Source organism: Anguilla rostrata, chromosome 1 (assembly GCF_018555375.3).
Source record: "Anguilla rostrata isolate EN2019 chromosome 1, ASM1855537v3, whole genome shotgun sequence".
Lineage (NCBI taxonomy): Eukaryota > Metazoa > Chordata > Actinopteri > Anguilliformes > Anguillidae > Anguilla > Anguilla rostrata.
In genome coordinates, this window is record NC_057933.1 from 19,503,390 (window position 1) to 19,530,043 (window position 26,654).

The 26,654-nt window shown below is 47.5% G+C and overlaps 1 protein-coding gene across 2 annotated transcripts; it reads right to left on the reverse strand.

The window, feature by feature from the left end:
- Window positions 1–5,344: 5,344 nt before the first annotated feature.
- On the reverse strand, window positions 5,345–26,235 carry LOC135251042 (intraflagellar transport protein 43 homolog A). Of its 2 annotated transcripts, none has more exons than XM_064328030.1 (9): window positions 26,085–26,235; window positions 25,323–25,424; window positions 19,172–19,242; window positions 14,899–14,934; window positions 13,852–13,895; window positions 8,939–9,011; window positions 6,961–7,036; window positions 5,815–5,877; window positions 5,345–5,655 (listed from the first exon to the last, which is right to left on the reverse strand). In XM_064328030.1, exons 1-9 carry the CDS (start codon window positions 26,127–26,129, stop codon window positions 5,545–5,547), a joined length of 621 nt encoding a protein of 206 aa, XP_064184100.1. In that variant the 5' UTR covers window positions 26,130–26,235; the 3' UTR covers window positions 5,345–5,544. The 2 variants fall into 2 exon arrangements, with proteins under 2 accessions (XP_064184100.1, XP_064184090.1); XM_064328020.1 differs by having other exon boundaries at window positions 13,852–13,898.
- Between the last annotated feature and the right edge of the window lie 419 nt (window positions 26,236–26,654).

A 26,654-nucleotide genomic window follows, 5' to 3' on the forward strand; every position in this document is an offset into this window, starting at 1 on the left:
TAACTTCACACGCAATAAAAAACCATTAAGTAATGACAGCTATCAAGTGTCGAGGCTCCAGAAATGGATTGCTCATTAAAGTTAAGAATGAGAAAGTAAGTGTGTGCGTGTGCCAGACAGAGAGAGAGAGACAGAGACAGAGACAGACAGACAGACAGACAGAGAGAGAGAGAGAGAGAGAGAGAGATTCTTCTGAACTGGAGGAGGATCTTAAACATTAATAATCTTCCATTAAAACAATTCCCTTTCATCTCGGACAAATCCTTAATAGCATTCCTGAGGGAAGGTGGGGGGGGGGCTCCTCTTCATACAGCACGCGCAGACGGTCTCCTCCCTGCTTTCATCCTCGGACTCGTCTGAGCACGCGGCACCCACTCGGTCCCCCCAGTCCCCCCGGCAGGGGTTCAGAGCCCCGACCTGACGTTAGCGCGGCCTGGCACGGGACCGAGCAGGCCCAGTGCCCCGCGGGTTCACGGCACGTCTCTCCTCACCCTTCACTGACTGGCCCCGGCGTCCCGCTATCAGGCCCCGGTATCTGTAGATCTCCGGATTTTTTTTTTTGCGCCTTTAATTAAACATTGTGGTATTGCCATTGGGCCATATGGAAGGCAGATATCAGGACCAGATAAGATATATAACTTCTGTCAGCACCTCGGCATATTAGAGGCACTGGAAGCATATTATCTCTTTTCCGCCATCCAATTAGTGCCCCCGTATCAGAATACATTAAGACGTGCCCGCCGACCTCTGGGGGGGAAGGGGGGGGGGGACATTTCTTTTTGAGAGGCCAGAGTATGTTTTTATTAAAAATGTATTACTTCCCCCGTTTGTTTTCCTTGCCGCAAAATGAGAAGTCGTTTCCACACAGGGATCCAGTGAAAACACGGACAGACGGCCGTCTCAGCTCCACGGCCGCTCGGGTTCGAGAGTGGGCCTCGGTCAGCTGACCCAGATTGGCTTTAAGGCATGTTTGTTTTTCTGAGTTCAAATGCAGATTCAAAAATAACCGACACGGATTCACGTGAGAAAGGCTCTTTTTTTTTTTAGTTGTGCGCATATTGCATTTGTGAAAAATTCCACCTGCACACTTCAGCGGACGCGAGCCTTAACTTTAAAAGGAAGCAGCGAGACACACATGACAGGAACATTTTCCTTAAAAGCTTTTAACTCCTGCCATGCTATTTGATTACAATATGTCAGAACTGGCACAGACAGTGTTTGAATTACAAAATGTCTGCACTCCTGTGTTTCAACAACTTTGATTTTCCAAACAACAAAAGTGGTTCATAAGTCAAATAGTTACAATAAATCCAGACTAATAAATAAAATCATACCAAAAAAATGAAATGTTATCATACTATAACTGTTAAAGAGAAAATCTTCAGAAAAATGCAGGAGAGGTATGTAAAAGTCACTGGGAGCGATGCATGCATCCCAAAATGAAAACAACATCAAACAGGCTTTACCATAGACATTTAATTGCTTAATTTTACACTCTATTGTTCCAAAAACATACCTAAATGATATACTACTCTCAAAATGTCTTCTTCCTTCAAGCTGTAATATTCAAGAAGTGTTTTATTTTTAATGAAAAAAAGACAATGGGCCTCATTCACAAAACATTTCTTAAATTCCTATGAAAAAACAATATGAGATTAATGTGCAGACCTTTGTTGTTGTTGTGCATATCCCAGGTCTATGGGATGATGAATGCTGGCTGTACATTTTTTGCGCAATCATGTTCATGTGATTTGCATAAGGAAACAGCCATGAACAAATAGATTTCTTTTTAAATAACAAATGCCGAAATGTTCTTGGAAACGTTCTTATGCGCACTTTGCGATCAAATGTGATCATACACGTTTTTGTGAATGAGTCCCAATATGTTCAAATATTTTTCAGCTTGTCACTGGGTAGCATTTTTAGAGAATACTTGATAGTCTCCCAAAATGGCGGGAGTGGTATTGCAGGTATTTTAATTTAAAGGTTGAAAAGGAGTGTCAAACCAGCTGTAGTGACGTTAGTGATTTTGGGGAATTGTGGTTATCCAGAATGCAGAGGCCTCCAGCAGGCAGGGTGCATGTATTAAACTGCTTCCATGTGAATAAATCCTGTGTGACCCGCTAGTGAAAGGTCATTCAAACTCCGCAGCCTCTCTCCCTACGAGCGCAAGATACGCAGAGAGAGCTTGAGTATGTGTGTATGTGTGTGTGTGTGTGTGTGTGTATGTGTGTGTGTATGTGTGTGCCAGTGTGTCTATATGTGTACGCGCGTGTGTGTGCGTGCGTGAGGGAGAGAGAGGTCACTTTGAGGAGCTGGATGTGGGCATATGCCAAGCAGAGAGCAGGGTTTCTCCCCCCTCTCTCTCTCTCTCTCTCTCTCTCTCTCTGTAATCCCCACTAAGACGCGCGGCCGCTGTGGCCAACCGTCTGAGGCCTGCCATTACCCGAGATCACAGAGGCTTAATCTGAACCGCCGCCCCCGAAACCGCCGTCCTCGAAACCGGGGGACAGGAACCCCGGCGACGGGTGCCAGCGCGGGAGTGGCGAGGCGAGCGCTGCCATCTCGGGAGAGACAGCTAGAGGTTGTCTCTACATGGATGGGCACTTCACAGCTCGGCGGGAGGGGGTGGGAGGAAGGGGCACCACGGCAGCTGCTCAGGGCATATGGGCAGAATTCATTAAGGGCTGCTAAATAAGCCAATTGTGGACGGAGGGAGGGAGAGGGAGAGAGGGAGAGAGGGAGAGAGGAAGAGACAGACCGCAGACCCTCGCAGTTTTCAACTCCGAGCCCAACTTTCCGCCTTCGAAAAATCGTAAAAGGACGGGGTTTTTTTTCTTTTTTTTTGCGGGGGCCGGACGCCGCCGCCGTCGGACCACGAGCCAGGCGAGCGTTTATTAAGCGTTTCATAAAGCGCTGCAGAGGCGCTGGCCTTACATAACCACTGAAAAGCACTTATCTGTCAGAGGGAAATGGCCCGGCCGTTGTGTAATGTAATTGCTCTCCATTATGGCTGATCTGAGGACAAATTACCGCATAAATACATTTATGTATGGCGGTAATTGAGCTGTGAAATTTGTAGATTGTGCGTCTTTGAAGCACAGAGGGAGGAAGACTTAAGCGTCGCGTCCCCCCCGCCGTCACGAGACCTCCGTCTTCCTGCTGCGGGGGGACGCCGAAGCCAATCACGGTCTGTAAATGTTAAACCTGCATTCCCATTAGCCTCGGCGTTGCTTTTTTTTTTAAGCGGCCGGCTCCATTCGCATTCATGAGCCAGCGCTGCATCTGGAGACGGCGACCATTTTGACAAAATTCCGACCCCTTGCGCACACCAGGCAGGCAACCTGTTGTAGTGCGATATCTCCCGAAGCTAAATTTAAGATTTAATCTATGCCGTTATCCGACACTGAGACATCCCAGCGGTGATTGTGCATTCAAAAGAAGTGCCTCGAAAAAGCTCAATAAACAATCAATAATATTTGAGATATTAAACCCGGGATTAGGGCTGGCTGGCATCTCAAGCGTGTAAGGTAAATATTTAAACTATGAGACTGCATATTCATCAAAAAAACTAAATTACATTTGCTAAATAACGTTACACTAGCTAAATGAGCTAAATGGCACTACAGACGTGGTTTGTCCTCCTCATGCTTCCTCATGACTGAACACACTAGACAGACAGTGAGTACGAGCAGGCATAAATTAAAACAATATGGTCATTTCTGGATAAACAGTTTGTCCCACCAAAGCAATATTTGGTTACCAGTGTTGGTAAAACAGAGCTGCGCATCCAGATTAAACAGCCCAGGGTCATTCTGTACGTTACACTGCATAAGCCAACCGGCTGCCTGCTTCGTCAGGACCCTCTGTGGGTCTTACTGGATTATGTGGAAGGTCATCATTGCAGGTCTCTCCAAGACAACAAAAAAGCACGGATGCACCCACTCCTGCTAGCAAAATGGTTTACAAACCAACATAAAGCAAGACATAGCTGCCACACCCACACTAGTCCTCCACGTTTCAGTGTGAATTCACAACACACTGGATAGTGAGTACAAGCAGACATGAATTAAAACAATATGGTTTATTTCCGGATAAATAGTTTATTAATTAATATTATTATTATTATTATTATTATTATTGTTATTATAAATGATAATAAATACAATTATTTATAATAATAATAATTCCTTTCATTTATATTTCCTCAAAACTCAAAGCCCTTTTTACAGTGATGAGGGGGAAACTCACTTCAGCCACCACCAATGTGTAGCACCCACTTGGGGGATGCAGGCCAACCGGTTTGCGCCAGAATTCTGATCACACATCCGTTGAGGTGAAGGGAGAACTTTTTTTTTTTGTCAATTAAATCAGGGGAAAATTAGCTGGCAGGTTGTGAAAGCCGAGGTTTGTCCCACCAAAGAAACAGAAGGTTACTAGCGTTGGCAAAACAGTGCCGTTCACTGTTTTGCCAACGTTAGTAAACAGTCTGGAGTCATGACCCCATGCATTCTGTATGTTACACTGTATTAGCCAAGCAGCTAGCAGCTTTGTGGGGATCCTCGGTGGGTCTTACTAGATTATATGAAAGGTCATCATTTCAGGTCACTCAGAGCCAGAAGACAATAAACAGGCACAGAAACACCCACCCCTGCAAGCCCAATGGTTTATGATCCTACAGTACATACAGTAAGTAGAAATCCTGGCATTAGACTCCGAAGAGGAATGAGGTAGCTCTCACAAATTTGGTTCGGCGGCTAATCGTCTTGACCCCTCTTTAAGAAAACCTGTTTTTTGGGTCAGGGACGGTCGCGGTATTCTGACCTTTGGCTCGCGCAATTTGTAAAAGCGCGGGAGACTGAGGGAGACACGGGGCTGACCCCCAACGCGCTCCCGCTCTCTCACAGTCCTGCAGGGCTACGTGCGCCCGTAGAACAAACAGGTGTAATGTATGTAAAGCCCGCGAGCGTCGATAGGAAATCTGCTCAATGCATTTGAGATAATTCGGCAGAAAGGGGAGCTTCCGCGAAACGCAGAAAGATAAAGTCAATGGCACAGTCAATAATAATAAGGTTGCGCTTTGATGTGCCGACTTAATTGCGCCACAATTAACTGGATTTCAGCTTAGCCGATTATTAACCTTGAAATCCTTTCACACTTATCAGCGGCTTCGAAACAGCAGGCCCTGGTCAAAAAAGCGCTTCGCGAACTTCATCGGTTCAGTTCAGGTGATAAATCAACGCTCAGCTGAACACCTGGGCATCTGGTTGTCTGACAATCGTTTGCGTACTCACGCATCGCGGTGTCAGTGTCAGATAAAAACAAGCAAAGTCTAACACTGCTGTTTAAGGTCGTTATTTTTTCTTTTATTACAAAAAACACGTACATTACACGACACTCAGGCATACCATTATAATACACTTTGCATGTGCTGCAATATAAACACGGGCACCGGAATCCGGAGACGTCAGCAGTACGCGGTGGATCCCTGTCGACTCCCGACAGGCACGCCGAGGACGCCCGTCCTCGGGTGACGCGGGGTCCTCACAGCGCAGGCAGAGGCTGCGGGTCCTCCTTCTCTCCTTGATCCCATTCCGTCAGCAGCTCCGAGGACACCTCGGTGAACAGATGACCCCAGTCCCAGCCCACGTCCTCCTGGATGGAGGGAGAGCGCCGGTTAATCCACACTTCATAAATCTTAATTACCGGAGAGACCGGCCGCTGACCCTCCCCGGCGCTCCAGGAACAGCCGGGCGCACCCCGGAGCGCGGCCGCGCCGTCTATATTTAAGGGGGCCCGCGGGGCGGTGCTCACCTCCCTGACTTCGTGCTCCGGCGCCAAAACCTTGGTGAGGAGCTTCAAGTCGATCTCGCCGTCCTGCGGAAAAAAAAACGATCACCGCGTCGCGTTCAGAAAACACTCGGAATGCACATGCACCAAATATGATGACATCACTGGCTCGCGTCTGAAGCTCCATTCAGGCTCCTTATCCCCACAGCACCTACCAAATCCACAACCTTTGGGTCAAATGGAAACTGATGAAATGCACTTTACATCTAACTGGCGAAACCTAATACGAACCGAATTATCATTTGCCATTATATTTTCATACATAATAGGCATAATAGATTAGTGCCCTGAGCAGCAGAAAACTATACCATGAAGATTATCTATAAGGGGATAGTTTCAATTTTTTCATCAGTGTTAAAGCTAAACAAATTTAATTAAGCATGCATTTCCTTTTTTTTAAACAAAATATTCATTGATCACTGTCATTATTGACAAATGAAAATCTCTACAAGTTTTTTGGCACATACATATACGCACAAGGTTCATTCTAGTTTCTCCAATTCCTTGGATCTCAGCAAAAGGGCCTGAGTGCTTTCTTTGGTGTCAAACATTTTGTACTGCACCATAAAAATCGACATAAATTACATTTTAATAAAGAGCAATTGGCTATTATTCTAATGTTGGCATTGTCCTAAAAACCTCCCCTAACAGATGTTGTGTGTGTGTGTGTTTTTTCAGGAGCCAAATTCATATAATACGTAGCAAGGTACTAACAAACATATAATCTCCCTGCTGGACACATTACCCACAATTCAAAGTTTACATACTGTACATACTACACCCTATGACCTACCTGCAAACAACATCCAGCAATAACAAGGCGGTGCTGTAAGGCCCCGTGCAAATGTTAGTGACACTTACATAGCGTGCGTGATCGATCGCCCTGCGTGACACTACTACTGTAATAAGCCACTACGAAGTTTATGCGCTGTAGCCGACGCCCACCGGAATAGAGCCCTAGTCTGATGTGATTCAGTCCCTTGGACCATTTAGTCATGCGGTCCTTTACCAATGGCATTTAACAGGCCCTTATAGCTCTGCATACACAGGTGTACAGCACGCTAACGCCGGGCTAGCGGCTGAGCCTAGCGCTCTTCAGGGCTACCTCACCAGTGTCTGGAAGGCTGAGTACTTCATCAGGTCATTGTCCAGGTCTCTGTAGGTCATCACTCGGTTCACCTGTATGCTGCGGGGGGAGATGGGGTTAAAAGCCATAACGTCTTATTCAGAATTACACAAAATAAATTGCACATAACCCAGCTGAGAGCGTTTTGCTACAGGGACGCCGTAAAAAGCCTCGCCCGTTTACGGGCGGTCACAGGCGAGCGTTCCCCCTGCTCGGCTCCTTGGCCAATGACAGCCGCTAATGCGAATGTCACATGGACTCCAGTCACCGCCAGCTGTAATAAGGACAATGACGAGTAATAATATTAATAAGAATGCCAATAACGATGGCAATCATAACAATAACGATTTTACGTTTTGCAGCCTCCGGAATCGTCCTCTGTGAAAAATGGCCCTCCTCAAGTTTGGGTTAATGAGCACTGGGAACACAGACTTCATTAAAGAACAAGGAGGTGCGGAGATGGGCGCCAAGTAGTAAACGCCTCAAATTGAAACCCAGCTGCTTATCTGTATTTGGAATTAGAAGGCCTGCAAAGTGGCCGGGGCCTAGCAGTGCATGCCAGTCCTACTTACTGCGCATTACACGCTACATTGCCCCTGCAATGAGTTCAATGTGGATATTATCTCACACAGAGACGGGGCCCCCGCCTAATAACCTCCGCCGCTGTCACAGCCCCGCCACATAGCGGACACGTGTCGGCACGTCTGCCCCCCCCGCCCCGTAAATCACGGGCCCGAACCCCCCACCCCCTGTCTGAACGGGGGGCCCGCGTGAGGGGGAGGATAAATCATTTCTGTTCTGTTATTTCTGCAATACGTTCCAATCCACCAAGACACTTAAAGCCGGGAGGGGGGTGAGGGGGGGGGTGGGGGCAAGGTAACGCTCAAAGTCACTGACGCGGTTCCCCCGCACCCCAGGCAAGGTCAGCCGCGGGGTTAGAGGAGACGGGCGCCGAGGTGAGGAAACCAGGTCCCATTCTCCTGATGTTGTTTGTGACCATTCCACCTTTGGGAAATAATTTGGTCACTGTATTTGGAAAGTAAATAATTGAGTTTCGTATGGCTTGTGCGCCAAATATTTTAGGCCTCGTGAGGAGCCTGGCCGCGCTCAAGCTGCTGATCCTGGGACCCGAGCTCTCCTCTGATAGGACGCAGTATCCTTAGCCTCATGGGGACAGAGCCAGTCACAGCAACTGGACCATAGAGCTGGAGTGGCCGAGCTGTCTGAGGTGGGGGAGGAGGTCCAGCAGAGTATGGTTCAGCCTGCTGCGTGCTGTACACTACTACCTACTACCTACTCAGAACAGACAAATCTCACCAAACAAGCATGGTCATTTTGAGAGTGCCTATGACTATAGTGTGCTTATGAAGATAGTGTGCATATGACTAGCGTGTGTATGACAATTGCATGTATATGACTATCGTGTGTTTGACTACGGCGTGCGTATGACTATAGCATGTGTATGTACATACAATTATAGCGTGTCTATGACTATAGTGTGCATATAACTATAGAATGCCTATGACTATAGTGTATGTACAACTATAGTGTGCGTATGACTACAGCAGTGTAGGAGTATAGCAAGCGTATGACTATAGCGTATGTATAACTACAGTGTGCATATAACTATAGCGTGCATATGACAACAGCAGTGTAGGAGTATAGCAAGCATATGACTGTAGCGTATGTATAACTATAGCGTGCGTTTGACTACAGCAGTGTAGGAGTATAGCAAGCTTATGACTATAGCATATGTATAACTACAGTGTGCATATAACTATAACGTGCATATGACAACAGCAGTGTAGGAGTATAGCAAGCGTATGACTATAGCGTATGTATAACTACAGGGTACATATAATTATAGCGTATGTATAACTATAGCGTGCATATAACTATAGCTTTGGGTATGACAATAGCGTGTATATGACTATCGCACACAGAGTTTGGGCTAATGCTCACCTGGGAGGGGCAGCGACCTGCATGGAGAGGTCCTCCTCCTGCACCTCGTCCAAGTCTGGGATCACTGGGATATCTGAAACAGAGCCGACTCAGCGGGTTCAGATCCCTCACCCTGGCCTGTAGGGTTCCACAACAAGACAGGGCACCAGCATGCATTGCATTATGTCTATATTTCAAGCCCATCCGTGATCCAGCAAACCCTAACACATGAACACACTGACCATTCAAAAACAATACCCAACTGGAAATATAAACATCACAAATTCAGATACTTTACAAATGAACAGTTACCATATGTACAAATGACATATGCAGAAAGTAAAGGAAACTCGCTATGTGAGTAACTGGTCTGAAAGATGCGGTCAGTCTTTTTTGATGTGTGTTTTTTTTTGCGTGCGCGCAAATTAGCATCCGATTCCCTCTCTCTCTCTCTCTCTCTCTCTCCCGCATCCTCCTCGGAGCTGCCCTGTCACATTAGCCAGGCGGCCATGAATATTCAGGAGGCTGGCGCGGCAGCTCCTCCCGCTGTGCGCGGGGCGCGGGCCAGGGGCTCCCCGGAAAGCGCCCCCCGCTACCCCGGCATTTGGGCCCTGTCAGCGCCGCCCGCCCCCAGGACCCGCGGCGGCCGGCGCGCCGACCTCCGTGTCCACTCTGCCACTCCGGCCGCGGCGGCGCCCAGCCATGTGCAAGAGCGTCCGCGCGCGGGCCCATCTGTGTGGGGTCGGAAGTCACGGCGTGGCCTGGCAGGGGCGGCGGTGCCAGGAGCCGCCAGCCCGCTGCTCAAACAGTGGGAACCCGCTTTAATTGGCAAAACGCAACAGGACAGAGGATGGCCGCGCTCCCAAGAAGGACAGGGCAAACTTTCCCCAGCACATTTCATATGGACTTTTGAGAGAGAGAGAGAGAGAGAGAGAGACAGAGAGAGAGAGAGACAGAGAGAGAGAGAGAGAGAGAGATAGAGAGTGAGAGACGAGAGAGGAGAGAGAGAGAGAGAGAGAGAGAGAGAGAGAGAGAAAGAGAGGAGAGAGAAAGAGAGAGAGAGAGAGAGAAAGAGAGAGAGAGAGAGAGAGAGAGAGAGAGAGAGAGAGAGAGAGAGAGAGAGATAGAGAGAGGGAGCGAGGGGGGGAGAAAGAAGGGGGGGTGGAAACCCAAAATATTTCTCAAAGTGAAGCGCACTCTTGTACAAATCCTAGCACATGACAGAGGAAAACGTTGTAACACGACAGTAAAAGTGTTGCGCTGTGACACGAAGGGAACGCTTTTTAAAAAATACGGCTTTAAATTTTGTAAAACAAGGAGAGATAGGTGAAACAAATAAATAAATAAACGACTAAACGAGTGAATAAGCGCGGGGGCTGGCTTGGCGGGGCCGAGGTCTGTGTTCTGCATCTCCAGGGTGTGAGGTTGAAATCCCCGGTTTGGCACGCGTCCGCTTCCTGTCTAGACTCTGAGCGAGGGGGCTAGCAGCGCGCCTCGCTGTAACCCGTCCAAACTCTTGGGGGACGCGAGTCCCTGCCCAGAACAGACACCCCAGCTGACAGCCCGCAAGCTGCCCCTCGTCTCGCCGCCGCCGAACGGGGGACGGGGGCGGGGGACGGGGGCGGGGGGGGAGGGGGGGACGGGGGCGGAGACGGGAGGGAACTTCTCCGTTGTTTTTGTTCTCTTCTTTTCTGGACGCGCTGGCGTCCGCGAGCGCCAGGTTTAAAGTGCGGCCCTGTTCCCTCCCTCGGCGCTCCCTCGGATCCGACACCCCCCCCCCCGCCCCACCCGAAAGGTTTACGGGAAAACGAAGAGGAGCGGCTGGAACTCTGGCCTCCAGCCGCAGAGGCGTACCCGGCGGGAAAAGTCGACAGAGGGACCCGGAGAGGCGGATCAGGTTCCGACGAGAAACTCTGCGTCTCGGGCTCTAAGTCCGGAACTTTTTCTAAAAATACATCTTTGGTAGAGAACGGTTTCTTCAGCTGCTGCCCCCGCAGCTCCTGCCGCTCCTCTTAGTTTTCCCGTAAACGGCTGCCACGATGAGACAACGCTCGATAAACCAGGTACCTGCCGGTTTACTGGTGAAAGGCGGTTTCCCCACCTCTGATAATCAGAATCATTTGCGCGTCCGCAGAAAGGCGTTGTTCTACCACGGCCATCCATTAATCGCATCCGGAAAAAAAAAAGAACACAGGGGACGCTGTCAATCTAATGCTGATAATTACCAGCCATCTCCACAATTGACAACTTATTCCTTTCCCCCGCTCTCTCTCTCTCCCTTTTTTTTAATTAAGCAAAATTAAAGACGCCACACTTGTTTAGCCGCTGACAAGATTCATCTGTGTTTCTGATACCCAAATAAATGCGGCCGCTGGTACTTCATATTCATGAGGCCCCGGTGACACTTTGTCCTCTCATTTACAAAGCACAGCGTTCAGCAGAATCCATCCCCTCCGGACCCCCAATCAAATTTAATGGTCTTAGCACAATGACATCAAAAAGCCCCGGCGTCCGGCTCTCCGCAAACACCTTCCCGGGCTGCTCTTCCCCCCTCTCCGCAGACGAGCGGCCGCGAGGCGTGACACCGCCGACTCGGCCGCCAACGCGCTCTCGACAAATCCACGCGCTCTCGCTTCGACGCGACCCGCTCCCGCGGCAACTGCCCCTGTATGCAAACTCCATTATTTAAAACAACCAAAAATAAACACGTTTTTTAAATAAGCTTGGTATTCGCCCTATAACGCGAGGTCAGGAGGGGATTAATAACTGCCGCAAACAAGCCCCTTATTTATTTTTTTTCAGAGGGAAACGGCAACGTCATCAGAAAAGAGACGCCGACTCCCGGCAGTCCGGTCCTGGCGCTCCTCGCGTCGCACGTCTCATTTCCTGTTTTATTTTTTCTCTTTTTTTAAGTCTTGGACGCCTGTCAAGGTTGCTGTGTCTAATGGCGACCGGGACGGGCGGATTCTCATTATGCGACAGCGGCCGCCTTCCCCGGCGAAGCATGTAAATATCAAAGGGGGTAATTTGCGGGGAATGTAGGCTTTCTCCCGCCAGGCAGGCGCGCGCGTCGGCGAACCGGCGCTAACGCGCGCGCCGACGCCCGCCGAACGACGACTAACCGCGAACCTGAGCGGCTTGAGCGCGAAGCGCCGGACGGAGAACACGCGCTCCAGCCATTACCCGGTAAACACACCGGCCTTCAAGGGACCGCTGCCTTGCATCCAGACCTTTTTTTTATCCAGGCCAAGGCGAGGACTGCCGAGGAGAAGGCTTTCTCTGACGGGTGTCTTTAAACATGGCATTTGGCAGACGATGGGTCAAACGGTTAGGGGAGTACGGTGGGGGGTTGGGGGGCTGGGGGGGTCGTTCTCCTCTCTCTCTGGTTTCAGCCAGCTGTCCCCCGGGGGGAGACCGCGAGGACAGGACACAATCAAGATCAGCGCGGCTATCTGGCCCACCCTCGGCCGCCACAATTTTCGAAGGCCTTTGCCTCTGGCGTCGAATCAGGCGTGCCCGAGCGGCGTGCCCGCCGTAATCGCCTCTCCGGCTGCTTCTACAGGGGGGCGGCCCGACTGCGCTCTCCACTGAACAGCCCCATACAGGCCGCGCGTGTACTGTATGTGTGTCAGTGATTATGTCTGTTATGTGAATGAGATATGTCAATCAAACCGCTCTATTTGCAAAGGAACGATTCATGACGCAATGCAATTTTATCTAACATTTAAAGATTTTGTTTGATAAAATAAAGAAATAACCATTATGAACAAAGCCACTATATTATCTAAGCTCAATAATATTTTGTTCCAACAAATCACCAGTTTTCACCATAATTTCACCACAGCAGTTCCATCACTTAAGAGAATTTCACATTAAAGGCTATCTAAAAATCTCAGGATTTATTCCACAAGTACGTGGAAACTTCTGGAAAAAGTAGCTCTGCTGAATATTCATACCCTGGGCCAGTCCCTCCGTCTTCCGCAGTACAAACACAGATTGGCATTGATATGTATATAATGTCTTAATAAACATGGGCCAAGTGGAGTGTGCAAACAGGAGGTTAGCGCGGGCGGGCGCGCTCCTTAAGAGGAGTGCTCAGGCAATCTCAACCTTATTTCCCCAGCCGCCCCGAGACGAAAAATGGAACAATTATCCCCGGCTGCGCTTTGTTGAAATTCTCCCCCCTCACCCCCCACCCCCCCCGATCCCGGCATTGTTTGTGATGCAGAGCGCTGAGCCCCGAGGTGCGGGAGTCAGGAGCAGCGGCGTTCCCGCCGGATCCCCCGCTCCGTGGCCCCGGCCCGGAGACCGAATAGCGCGGGGGGGGCGGGGGGGTCGAGGGGGGGTGGGGCGGGGGGGTCGAGGGGGGGGCACAGAGGGAAGAAGCTTAAGCCCCGCAGTATTAAAGCCGGTGGAGAGAATTAACTGGATTCTCAGTCGGTGAGCAATTATTACCAAACATGTCCTCTCTGCAGTCTGCCGGGCCGGGCCGGGCCGAGGCGTGGCCTGCAATACGGATGGACCGCGCGGCGAGCGCGCCGGCGCTGACGGGAGCGCGTGAACTCATTTACCCTTCACCCCCCTCTGCAAGGTCCCTCCCTACCCATGATCCCCTCTGTTTATTTCCATTACTCACCGGAGGTGGTCGGAACACACGAGGGAGACTCCTACGGAGGACCGCGTGCTCACGCCACGAATAAATGCGGCCGAGGAGACGTGATAAAACCGTGAGGTAACCGCCATCTTCTCTGGACTATTTGCGGCGGATGATGAATAGAGGGGGATAGGGTTTCATACGCTTCCTCCCTGCTCACGATGTGCGCTGAGACGAGCGGGAGCCGGCGGGGCTGAGCTACTGCTACTGCCCAGGTTTACTTGGGGACGGGACGGGATGAGACAGAGTTCCGGGGGGGAGGGGGGGGTAGGGTACTCACCTCCTTCATCATCGGAGCCCTGGGGGGTTTGCGGTCGCAGGCGTCTGCTGCGGAAACAGGAAGTGCGAGAGGATGAATTATTAAAGCGCTCCAGGCCTGCGCTGCGGTTAGGTCAGCGCTGGGAGACGGGCTCGGGCGGGGAGCCGCTCCGATGCCAGGTCCCTTTACTCGGGCCGAGCGATGCCACAGATGGGGTTGACGGGCGCAGAGTTTTGAGCGCGTCACCCTGGGGCCCCACAGACGCAGGGCCCTTGTCAAAGCCTCTGGCTCTCCACACTAAAACACTAAAGCTGAGGCTATGAGTGCCGTCACATTTCCACTGCATTCATTTAACCTTTTAAGCTGCAGGACCACAAATATGTGATTAGAATGTTCTTAACTGAACATTCTAATGCTGATGTCACAATCACTACTCGCAACTGAAAGCAATGGAGTTCTAGAACATTCCAAAAAAACATACACCTCAACGGGTTAATAAGGACTACTCAAGACTCGCTCAAGAAGAGCAGGTCGGGAGACGCAACACCGGGAAGACCAGGCCCCAGTGGAGGACCGGTCACCCGAGCGGCCATCTTGAGGCCATCTACGTTACACCGAGGCGGGCCCCCCCCAGCTCGGCCGCGCGATCCGAACGCGCAGGCGTGCGCCGCTGACGAGCAAAACACACGCACGGCGGGCGGCGGGAGCGGGGCGCGGAGACGCGGGTCGAGGACACCAAACTCCCGGCATCAACAAAAGGTGATGACAACTCCGCCGCGACACGCTTTTCATCAGGGTGAGTGATTGCTCTTGGAAGACGGGGATTAATTGCGTCCAAGGACAATTTTTATGGCAATTTCCCTCGTTTATTTATTTATTTATTTTTCCTTCTTTCTTTGGCAAGAAAAAAAAAGGGCTACAGACTAACGCTTAAATTGCGCAGATTTTGATTTTGACCCCGTACTGCACTCCGTTTGACCACGTTTAGCCAATCAGCAGCCGGATGGAGGGCAGAACCGAGAGGTTTGGAGAAATAAACGGATAGCGAAACAATGTTTTTGTACTTACTCCTCCAGCTCCTCCACGGATCTCCTTCTCCCGGACCTGGCGAGAGGAAGATCGGCTGTTAGAATCGCATCCCCCACCGCTCCCCCTCACCCCCGCAACCCCGCCCGCCCCCCACCCCCCCCCCGCAACCCCCACCACCCCCAACCGCCCGCCCCGGGTGCCGAGCCTAAGAGTCCCTGAAGGGCCGCAGTGTGTAAGCGGCAGAAATACTACTGGTGTCGGGCGCCGTGCTGAAGCAGCACTTCGCCCGCGCGCGGGAGAGACAGCTGTGCGCCGCTCGTTATGAAGCATCGCTGCTCCGCGGCAGGAAGCAGAGCCGCCGAGGGTCACGCCACATCCCTCATGCTCTCCGCTCCGCTCCCACCCGCGGACCGGCCCGCAATCTGCGCGCCTTCACCACCGTACAGCACCGGAAAAATCCTAAATCATCGCCAAACAAAATGTCTTCCATTTAGGATACTCTTTAAAGGGTGAATTATTCATGACACTATTTGTGGCCTTTATTTTTACTTACTTACAGATTCCAATAAATGTTAAGTTTTTTTCGCCCAATGTAATTTCCCAAATTTACAGAACGTGCCACAAATTAAATTAGTCATATACGTAAAAAAAGAATAAATTATAATATGGAAAATAGAAATGGAAACATAAATATTTTTAAAAATTGTGCATACTTATTCACAAAAACCTTAAAATTATAAAATATTAAACAGATGTTATTTTATCATAGAATAATAATAAAAGCATTTGGGTCTTTGTCCATAGTGCACGTAAACTGCTCCCCTCACGCATTACTGGTGTGTTTATGTAGGTTTTGCAGATCTCTGTAGGGTATGAGGCATTGGATTTCTACAGGGCCTCCTCGTCCTGTTCCTGGTCCTGAAGCCCCGCTCGCCTCCTCTGCCAGCTCCCAGGCCTGCAGCCCCGCTGGACCAGCCTTCTATTTCCAGACCCGCGGCACTAGCGTGGCCCAGCTTGACCAGACCCAGCACGACCGCCACACCTTTATTTTTAGCACACCGTCATCAGTGAGAGAAACAAATAGTTTCTGAGATATTAATAATACAATAATAAAGCGGGACGCACATCCGTGTTTTTAAAGAACTGGAAAAATTTTTAAAAGCTGCAAAATATCAGCGGGTTTTAACCAAGCATTTCAGCCATTCTTGTTTTTACCTTGCAGTGCTGCAGATGAGTGGTTGATGGCAAAAATTGGAAAAATTGATTTATTAAAGGATTATTAAAGGACAGTTGGGGCATGAACACATTCCTCTACGTGTTAGTGGGAGAGAGGCATCGCTGTCAAAATGAAAAGAATGGAAACAATAATAGAGCTGCTAGCATTTCAATGCAGTAAACAGAAGCTTATTCATTATTACTTTACAATGGGTTTCGTGCAGACACTGTTCATTTTCTGAAGCATTTGTTTTATGGCACGCCACTTTGTCAAGGTGCTGCAACTGCTTATTGAAGAGTGCCCCCTACTGGACACAGATAAAATGTCCATGTGCTCTTACATGTAAGTGATCAGAAATGAGTAGGGAATATGTTCTCACAACAAAATGGATTATACATACTTAATTAATCATTCTTAATTAAGCCAGAATACATTAACTACGCTATACATTTTGCTGGCTCTATACGTATGTGCAAGGTCCCCAGAGATTACAATTACAGTGGCTAAAAGATACAATTAGCATATTTATATTTTGAACATTCTGCTCTTAATCATTAAGAGATCTTGAGACAAAAAAAGACAATTACTTTTAAAATGTATATTCAATTTCACATCCTTGTCAGCCATATGTGAAACAATGCCAGATATTTTATTTCATCCTTCGTTTTGTTTTCTTCAAAAAGCGTATTTTTTAAACACAATATTTGAAAAAATATCAATTGTTCACATATCAGTTGTGCAATGAATGGTCCGCAATACAACAAATAACACCTGAGTCTTTCGAGAACCTAACGATGTTGTCTCCTGTGAACATGCTCAATGCTGTCCACATGCTCAGTGAAATCGGCATGCACGTTGAAGTTTTGGTCAACGGAATTCTAGTTCCCTCTCTCAAACACTTTCTGCGGTCCAGCATTTTCTTTCAAGGACCACAATGTCTTTAGTAGACCCTATGATCTACATCAGGGCTGGGGACTGCTATGGGTACAGGGGGCTTAGAGGAGGTTGAGATTCGGGGTGGTGACCGGAAGGGGACATGCTTGGGTCAGCTGTGCCCCTCTGGCAACCTCGAGCCACCCCTGGACCCTGAAGCAAAGCACAGGCTCCTGCCAGAGAGGAATGGCACTACTGCACTCTGAACCATCCTGCGTGGTTTACATGTGATGATGTCACCTGGCTTAAAGGGGCTCCCATTCTTTTCAAAACATTATTTTCCCGTACATTTCGTGTGACCAACATCTGTAATATAGATTGCGATTGCGGGACCATGGGGGGTAGATTGCAATCATGAACCGCTGGGGGTCACTTAGTGTTTCCACTATTGTTTTCCAGACACTGGCATTTCTCATGTCTTATGAGAAAACTGCATTAACAAATTCCAGGTTTTCCAGGACATAGAATCGCATGAGAACCCTGCTGAAGCCTCAATCCTCTGTCCTTGTAGCAAAAAAAGGCTTCTGCAGAGAAATAAGGCTAATGAAGCTTCCAACAAGTAAGCATAAATAAAGCATCAAGATGATAAATATACTGGACAACAGGAGTAAGGCCACACTTTTCTACCCTTTCCCTCCTTGTAGGGACATCAATACACAACAGCAGCCTATATGTTCTGTTATTCACGTCCCTGTGAGGACACTTCTGCTCCTCTCCCTCTCGCTCCCTCTCTCTCATCAGACCCAACGCCCCACCGCCTGCCACTGTCTAAGGACATAAGCCCACACAGGCTCACTAGAAGACTGGCTGCCATATCGGGTCACCTGACCTCTGAGGCTTCTGGGTTTCAGAAGGCGGCGCGCGAGGCGGGTTCGGAGGGGGCCACCCTGTCGCCCTTGCGCGCGTCCCGTCTGGCAGCGAGGGGCGACGATTAAGCGCACATTACGGGCCCTTGATTAAGACTCATGTAAGGCCAGGCGACGGACATGGTAAAACTGTCTGGAAAAAGTTGTTAGGGATAAAATATATTGTGACAACCTGGCTCCAAAGGTTCATCAATAAACTGACAGATCATTTAGTGTCAATTAGGAGTGATAGATCGGCAAATCCCGCCATTTCTACACCGGGATTAGCGGGGGGGGGGGCGGCAGTGATTGAGCGCGAGGGGTGACATTGAGCGGAAAAGTCCTTGCTGTGTCCGGGGGGGACCATTACTTACCTTGTTTCAGAGAGGATCAATGCCTGAGCAACCCTTAACACCTTATACATCCCCCCCCCCACCCCCACCCCCAGCCCCGGCAAGCCAGCCGACTAAGACCAGCGCCAGGGACTGACACCGCGACCTTCCGGCGCGAGACAGATGGAGCTGGCCTGCTCCCTTCCCTCGCGCCGGCGGAGCAGAAAACCATGCAAATAAAGCCGATCGGGTCGGTCGGCCCGCGCGCTACGCCGCCGCGGTCTCACGCGCCGGCCGCCGCCTCTTCCCCCCCGAGGAGGGAGAGAGAGAAAGTGGCGGGGGCGGCCCTTCGGAACGCGGAGACAATGTCCCGGGGCCCGACTGCAGCCGTGGCAGCAGCGCACACACAAACAGCAGTCGTAGTGGGGAAGGGAACAATGCAGGCCTGGCTCTTTATTTTCATGTGGGGTGGGGTGGGGGGGTTGTGTTTGGTGTTGGCTCATCTGTTTACTGATATGTGTCAGAAAGAAATATTAAAGGGAACCACTTCCACTAAAATTGAACAAGGATTAGGCTACATACACCTCCACTAAACATGTGTCTGTTCACTCAGGGCAGCACAGCATCACAACAGTTCATCAGCATTGCTTCTGATGCATTCCAATCGTTTCAAAAAGAGTACAGGCAAAGGAAGAGGAAACAGTACTTCTATAAACCCAATGAAGTCTATTTCTATAAATTAAATTAATTCAGGAAACAAAGATGATTTAAATGATGAACTACTGACAGATAGGCCATATTAAAATGGACTTCGACATCTGCTCAAAAGCAATGCTTTGAACACCGCATTCATGAACACATGACATTCCATCTCATCAATGCTCCTCTACACATTAAAACAGTACTGGGGCTGCCGTATGATGTGAAGAAATGCATTTTGGTACGGAGAGGAAAGAGGAGAGAGAGAGAGAGAGAGAGACACTGACTTGGCGGAGCCGGGCCCGGGGGTCTCCTCCGCCCATCCTCCCTGCCGCCGGGGCGGTTTCGGCGGGGGTCCCTGAGGTGAGAAGAACAGAGATGTTTTGGGCCTCGGCCAAATCTCTGTCTCTGGATCTGAAAGTGTTTACCTGGGCTGTCAGGACACGGCTGTGCTGACTACCGCTGATCTGGGACCAGGGCCTCCAGAGGCCGAGGAGAACGCACACCCGCGCTCAAAACCAAAGAAAGGGGCCTCGCTACCTTCGCCGAGCGAGGTCACAGTTCGCCAGCGGACGCGGACGGCAAGCGTATGCAAAAAGACGCAATTCACGGGACCTAACAAACACAATTACGGCTCGATGAATTCGGAGTAATGCAGATAGAACACTTGACGAATGCGGACAAATTTATTCTCCGGGCTAATCAATTTATCCCCGGCGCGATCCGCGGTGCATGACTGCTCGTGAATCCAGGCACATCAATCACTGAAAGCGCTTTCCCGCGGGCTGCGCGGCCTTCCCCAGCGCCAGGCCCCCCCAGGAAGGCCGTCCGCTAGCGGGACGCGACCGCAGGGGGAGTGTGGGAACCGCGCGGAGGGCTGCCAGTGCCTGGGTGCATGACCTAAAATAGCTTTCCAAGGAAAAATGACCCTCTCCCGCTCATTCTTCGATTCCCAAAATAGCGCGGGGGGGGGGGGGGTTCTCTTGAGCTTAGATCATGGTGCTCGGACCAGGGATCTGAGAGGAATGCATGAATGAAGGAATTCTAGAGTGCACTTGAAGGAACAAGGGATAGGGGGTGGGGTGGCGGGGCGGGGGGCGGGGGGTAAATGAATTTAAAAAGCACAGCAATTCTCATTACCAAACTGGGTCTGGAAAGGACACAGCGTCTTGGAGGAATTTCAAACCTTCCACATGAAAGAGGAAATAATCTTTCTCAGCCGGCTCCTTCAACAAACCAATTTATAAATCTGAACGTCGCCGTTTAGAAAGTGGGGGCCGGGGGGGGGGGGGGCTTCATTTTGTGTTTGTATTAAGATGGGAGATTGAAGTTGGGACGAGTAATTTCATGCAATTAGCGAAAAATGGGATTTCAACAAGGACGAGGGAGGCCGATTTAATGACAAAAGTGGGCCGCTTATCGATACGGCGAGACTCCTTGGGGTAAATCCCGCCTTTACAGTCCGTTAGGGGGAAAATCTATGTGCGCTCCCTTTCGCTGGGACCTCATCAGGAGAGGGTAAAAAGAAACATTACCCCATAGGAAAACCCTTTAAGAGCGGAGCGCCGTTCGCTTCTATCGGCCGCACGGTCAGAAGTGGGCTCAGAGCGCTGCTCTGCATAGGGTCAGAAGTAATAATTGTGTATTGATCCAGGAGTTGTCAGAAAGCCTCATCACGGTCCCCTTATCCCGAGGCCTTCAGAAATCATTGATAAAGCGATAGAAGAGGGTTACAAAGGGAAACTCACAAGAGATCTGTCTAAAAGAATGTTTAATTTAGATCTTTCAATACTACTGAGGCAAAACAGTCCTATTTATGCATTATAATTTGTGCGCCTAATTGCACAATTCGAACGGAGAGGGGCTTGTCAGAATAAGCTGTCACGGCGACAGCCTATGGATGACAGGTTTTACATCACGAATTTGAGCGGCCACCACAGCTAAACTGAATCTCCTTATAAGGATGCATAAATGTCAGATGCTATGTTGTGCTATTCTTATTGTACAGAATATTTTCTCAACTAAATCAGGAATCTACAGTACATTTTTCCCAAGTTACCCTGTTGGGCATTCACTTAATTGCTCAGTTGTCAGTTAACGTACTGGCCCTCTCAAAAGGAAAAACTGTTTAAACAAATGCTTGTTCGTACGTACGTACATATGAATGTGGGGGACGGTTAAAATGTATGTCACATTCAACACACATTCTTCTGCTGGCAATACTAGCTCTACGCCAGACCGCATTATTGAACTAACTTTTCTATTCAAATTGTGTCAGAACATATTAAGAGCATATTAAGTTTGACTGTTTGTTTTTCCAAGGGAAGACTTGAGTTCATGGCCACTCAAAAATATTTAGAGCCCATGTCCAACATAAGCATTGGACGGTATTTTTACCTTCCATTCCAGGATTGGCATATTTAATCCAAAAATTTAATTTGTGTATATTTTCCTACTTTCTCTCCCATTTACAGTGCACTGCTGTGGTATACTCTTGTGGTACCAACAGGCCACCCACCCACACGCAGGCAGAAAGCACTTCAGCTGAAGCACATTCATTCCTCTGAGTCACCTGGAGCCACTGATTGTTTTCCTCAGTACAAGGCAGCAGCAGCATTCAAGATACTTACCAAGCTAGTCAGCTAGCTTGATGGCTGACAACAACTGGCAACCTGTAGACACCAGGTGAGTAGCTAAGGCGAGCCTGGTCATTGTCAACTACTGAAATATAGCCTGGTGATATCCATAGTGATGCCTAGGCTATAAGGCTCAGCCAGTGTGATTGGAACCAAGTATACTTCCTACACTTGCTGAATTTACCACCCAACAAGAACTCCTGGCAAGTAAGACCACAAAAAATTAGGAAACCCACTGCACTCAACTATACGTTAATTTTGGCATCAAATAATGATCAAACAAAAAGTACAAAAAGAGAACAAAAGTAGCCTGTCTTAAAAAAAATCCTGGCTGCACAATAGATACTGTTATTCAGTGTATGTCTTCACTAAAGGTCTATCAAGCAATTGGAAATTTTCACATGGGTGCATGGCCATTTTTGTTCATATAGGGAACCCATTAATGTCGTTACTTGCCAAAATATAAAGTAGTTGTAGTCCAATGTCAGGCCAAATTGGACTAAAAATGGCAACGAGAAGGAGAAAGTTGAAAATGTGACCAATTAGTGTGCTATTTTGGGTGGAAGATAAAGAAAAGAAACAGTGGCTAATAAAACATCCAGACAGCAAACAAACCGGCCCAGTCACGTGACACCGAGAAAAATTGTATTTCATGCGGATACCAGGTCGCAGGGGGCGCGAGAATCCCAAAATTACACTCGGGAAGTTGGCCTAATTTGGGTAGATTACTGCAAAGGCATTGCTGGAATTCCTAGTTCAGGAATTTGGCTAGCTTACAGCATGCCACTCTTGGGGACAAAATAAGACTCCCATATTTCAAATGCCAGCGTTTTGCCAAAAGAAAAAGAAAATGTCCAAGTCATTTGCCATTTCCAATTCGACATGAAAGCAATTAAGTTTGTCATTATTTTCTGGGAGGTCAGGTACAAGAACAGGGCAAGCGTGAAGAGGAAGAAAGAACAAGCTATAGAGTGCAGAACCACACAGGGGACGTGCCGAGTATTGCAGAGACATTAAGACTGCGCTCATTCCTGCATGATGACGAACGTCTGTCAAAACTGCAATGCAAACCTACCGCAGCCGCCTCAGTTTGCAGGTATTTTGCACGGAATGTGGCCACAGCACTTACACATTCGCCCCACTAGGCGGAGGGCTTCGCTGAGGCTTGTCACAGAAGGTGTGAGGAGGGACAATAATGTCCAGATCCCACGGTGAGACTGAGGTGGCCACGCAAGAACAAAGGATTCATTGTTATCAACTGAAAAGTTCACTGCCCCCCCCCCGCCCTCCCTTTGTCCATCGCACGACAAGGACAACCTTTTACCCAAAATTAAACTGTCTAAACACTGACGCTTGTTGCAATGCACTCTAGGATTGAATCCTCACATCACTAATACACCAAGGAACTCCTCGTGCCACAGCTTTTTAAATTTGGGAATGAAAAGTGAACTATGCACCCAAATGTAAGCTGCTAGGATCCTGTGCAGGGCTACCTATATAATGTTCATAGGTAAATGGTACAGTAATCTATTTGATCTATTTGAGTGCTCATCCCGATCTGCCTGCAATCTCTGTGTTCTACCACAGTAGGCTACTATGAAAAGCAACTAAGTATACTGTCACTACACATAAGTGTCTGACTGACAGAGATATGAATTAGCACACCAATTAATGCCAGGCACATCTGCTAATGCTCGTTTTGATGGTTATTTTATGGTACGATGACAGGAACAAAGTGGAAAAAATGTGCAATGATGGATGATGCAAAACATTCTCGTACAACCAATCTGTGTCACTACAATCATAAGTACATTTTGACTTATAATTGTGGTGAAAGAATTTTAATATCTACATTTAAGCAAGAGTAAGCAGAGCATGCATCTACAAACAAAGAGCCCCACAAACCCTACAAAATATAAAACATAACTTTATACCAACAGAGCGTGTTTAATTCTACATAAATCCTTGGATAATACTTCAACATTATCTAAAGGAGTTTTTAAACATCTTGATGATTGAGGTCCATGCTTTCAAACATACCAAAATGTATTTTTAAAGAAGCTCTTACACTGCTGTACAAAAATATTTGCCCCTTTCTGATTTCCTCTATTATTGTATATTTGTCACATTAAATGGTTCCAGATCTTTAGACAAATTTTAATATTAGACAAGTGGGAACAGAGTAAACTCAAAACACAGTTTAAAAATTATTTCATTTATTTAATGAAAAAAGTTATCAAACACCCATATCACCCATGATAAAAAGCAATTTCCCTATTAGTTACACAATCAACCTATTAACCAAATTTTATTGATAATTAGATTCAGCTGATTGACCACGAACATGCTTTATTGCAGTCAGCCCTGTTGAATCTAAACTTTACTCATATACTGAATCTTACCATCAGAGTGAAATAGTCACCACAAAGTTTCTACAAGTACACTATGCCACAATCAAAGGAAATCCCATAAGAGATGAGAAAAAAGTTTGTTATTGAAATTTAACAGTCTGAAAAGAGGTACAAAGCCATTTCTAACGCTCACCACAGTGAAAGCCATTATCTATAAATGGAGAACACTTGGAACAGTAGTGAATCTTCCCAGGAGTAGTCAGCCTGCCAATATTTCTCCAATGGGGGCAGCAACAACTCATCCAGGAAGTCACAAATGATCCCAGAACATCCAAATAACTGCAGGCCTCTCTAGTCTCAGCAAAGGTCATTGACTCCACCATAAGAAAGAAACTGGGCAACATGGGATTCATGGGAGAGTAGCACGGCAGAAACCACTGCTAACCAAGAGGAACATCAATGCTCGTCTCACATTAGCAAAACAGCACCCGGATGATCCCCAAGCCTTTTGGGATATTGTTCTATGCACAGACATGTCAAAAGTGGAACTTTCTAAATGACACGAGTCCCGTCATGTCTGGTGTCAAGCAAATACATTATTTCACTGTAAGAACATCACACCAACAGTCAAACATGGTGGTGCTACTGTGATGGTTCAGGGATGCTTTTCTGGCTTGGGAGCTGAACAACTTGCAATTAGCCTATTGAAGGAACTATGAATTCTGCTCTGTACTAGACAATTCTGAAAGAGAATGTCTGGTCATCTGTCCATGAGATGAAGCTGAAGCGTAATTGAGTTGTGCAGCAAGACAATGACCCAAAACACAAAAGCAAGTCCACGTCTGAATGGCTGGAAAGAAACAAAATTAAACATTTTTGAGTGGCCTAATCAAAGTCCTAACTTGAACCCAATAAAGATGCTTTAAAAGGACCTGAAACAAGCAGTCCATACTCAAGAACCTTCCAATTTGTCTGAATTAAAGCAGTTCTGCAAGGAGCTGTGGCTACTATTCCACCACTGTGTTGTAAAAAATGTAATCAAATTATAAGAAGCAATTACTTTTTCACGAGTGATATTGGTGTTTGACCATTTTTTTCATTAAAATAAAAGAAATAATTAAAAATGTGTTTAGTATTTACTCAGGTTCCCTTTTCCTAATATGACATTTTATCAAAAGATCTGAAACCATTACAATATGCAAATATGAGGAAATCATGAAGATGGAAAATACTTTTTCATGGCATTGTACAAATGGTATAAAGTTATTCTTTAATGTTCCCAAAGACCAGGCCAAGCTTTAACAACTACTTTCTGTAACTACTGTACCTCAGTCTCCTCCTCCTGGATTTTTGCAAGAATTAATGAAGGATAGACAAACAAACATTATCATACACAAATGGTTATAACATCTGTAAAATGTTACGTCTAAAGTGAGCAATTATGCGCTCACCTCGCCCATGGAAGTAGACGAAGACGTTTTCTTTAAGTGTCGGGATTCATCAGATGGAAGTTGTTCGGCCGCCTGCCGAGCTCTTCGGCCCGATTTAGCCGCCTGTTGTACACAAATGAAACTAATCAATCAATCAAATAAATAAATAAAAAGATAAACAAATAAACCTGCATAATGCGTTCTGCTGTGTAAATGACCAGACCGTAGCCGCACAGAATCGAATGTACCGACGTTTGAACATTTCGAACACAGATATATCTATGGTTTTTATATTTATGGGGACAACAGACGGCTGGCTCATCGCTACAGACTCATGTCATTTTGGTAACTTAGGCATTTAAACACGAATTGAATGTATGTTAGTGGTCGTAAAAATAACTTTTAAAAATAATCTCAGCAACTCTCAACGACCTTATGTTACACGGTACTTTGTTTATGGATATCATGTGGCTGCAAACGCTTGCATAGCCACTGTTGCTAACTGTGGCTTCACTAAATGAAGTTTCACCCCACAGTGTCACCGTTATCACGACTTGATTTCAATCAGCGGTTGACGCGTTACTTTATTAAATGTTTGTAAGCTTGTGATAGCTAGCCAACTTGCTAACCATATTTGAATTGGGTAGTATATAGCCTAGCCTAGCTAACTCAGCGAGTTAGCTCGAAAAGTAACCGAGGGATTTCCATTCCTCTGACATCATTACAGTATTTACACTACTTGCACTCTATCCGATATAAAAGCTTTCTAAATACTCCGCTTACATTCTTTTTCACGCCGCTTTCTCCAAGCTGCAGCCCATCGTCCATTTTTCCTGCGTTAAACTGCTACTTCCTGGAGATCACTGATAGCGTCATGTTGCCATACAGTGTTGCTATGGCGACACTGAAGCTCTGCTGTCCTCAGTGGATGCCTGCTCACACAGCTTGCTGAGCATATCCTGACCTCTCTGAATTTGGACTCTATAGCTTGCTATCGTATATACATCTTTAATGTAAGCCCCCTTAAATAACAAGACTGTCTGCTGCAATTATTTCTACTAAAAAAGCTAGAAAAACTACTACTTCACATAATAATAGTAATTTAACAGGAAAAACATTAATAATCCTCATCGTCAATAATCATCATCTTCATCATCATTTTAATTTTGGCAGGGATTTAAAATATTTTTTGAAAAGTATAGTATATGCCAGATTGAATAGTGAGCTAATTTGTTCTTATGGAATCCAATAGGAACGTTTCGTTTATTTTTGCAACTCAATGGATAGTTGGTTATGGGCCAGCAGTTGGGATATTGTATTGTTTACTGGTACATTGCCAGTGAATGTTGATTT

What these genes read in the sequence shown, in the direction of transcription:
- LOC135251042 (XM_064328020.1), bottom strand. Translation starts at nt 26,129, where the DNA reads ATGGACGATGGGCTGCAGCTTGGAGAAAGCGGCGTGAAAAAGAAT. An exon ending in GGGCTCCGATGATGAAGGAG is followed by an intron (nt 9,012 to 13,851) that starts GTGAGTACCCTA and finishes GCTCTGTTTCAG; the next exon opens with ATATCCCAGTGATCCCAGAC. An exon ending in CAGGTCGCTGCCCCTCCCAG is followed by an intron (nt 7,037 to 8,938) that starts GTGAGCATTAGC and finishes CTCCCCCCGCAG; the next exon opens with CATACAGGTGAACCGAGTGA.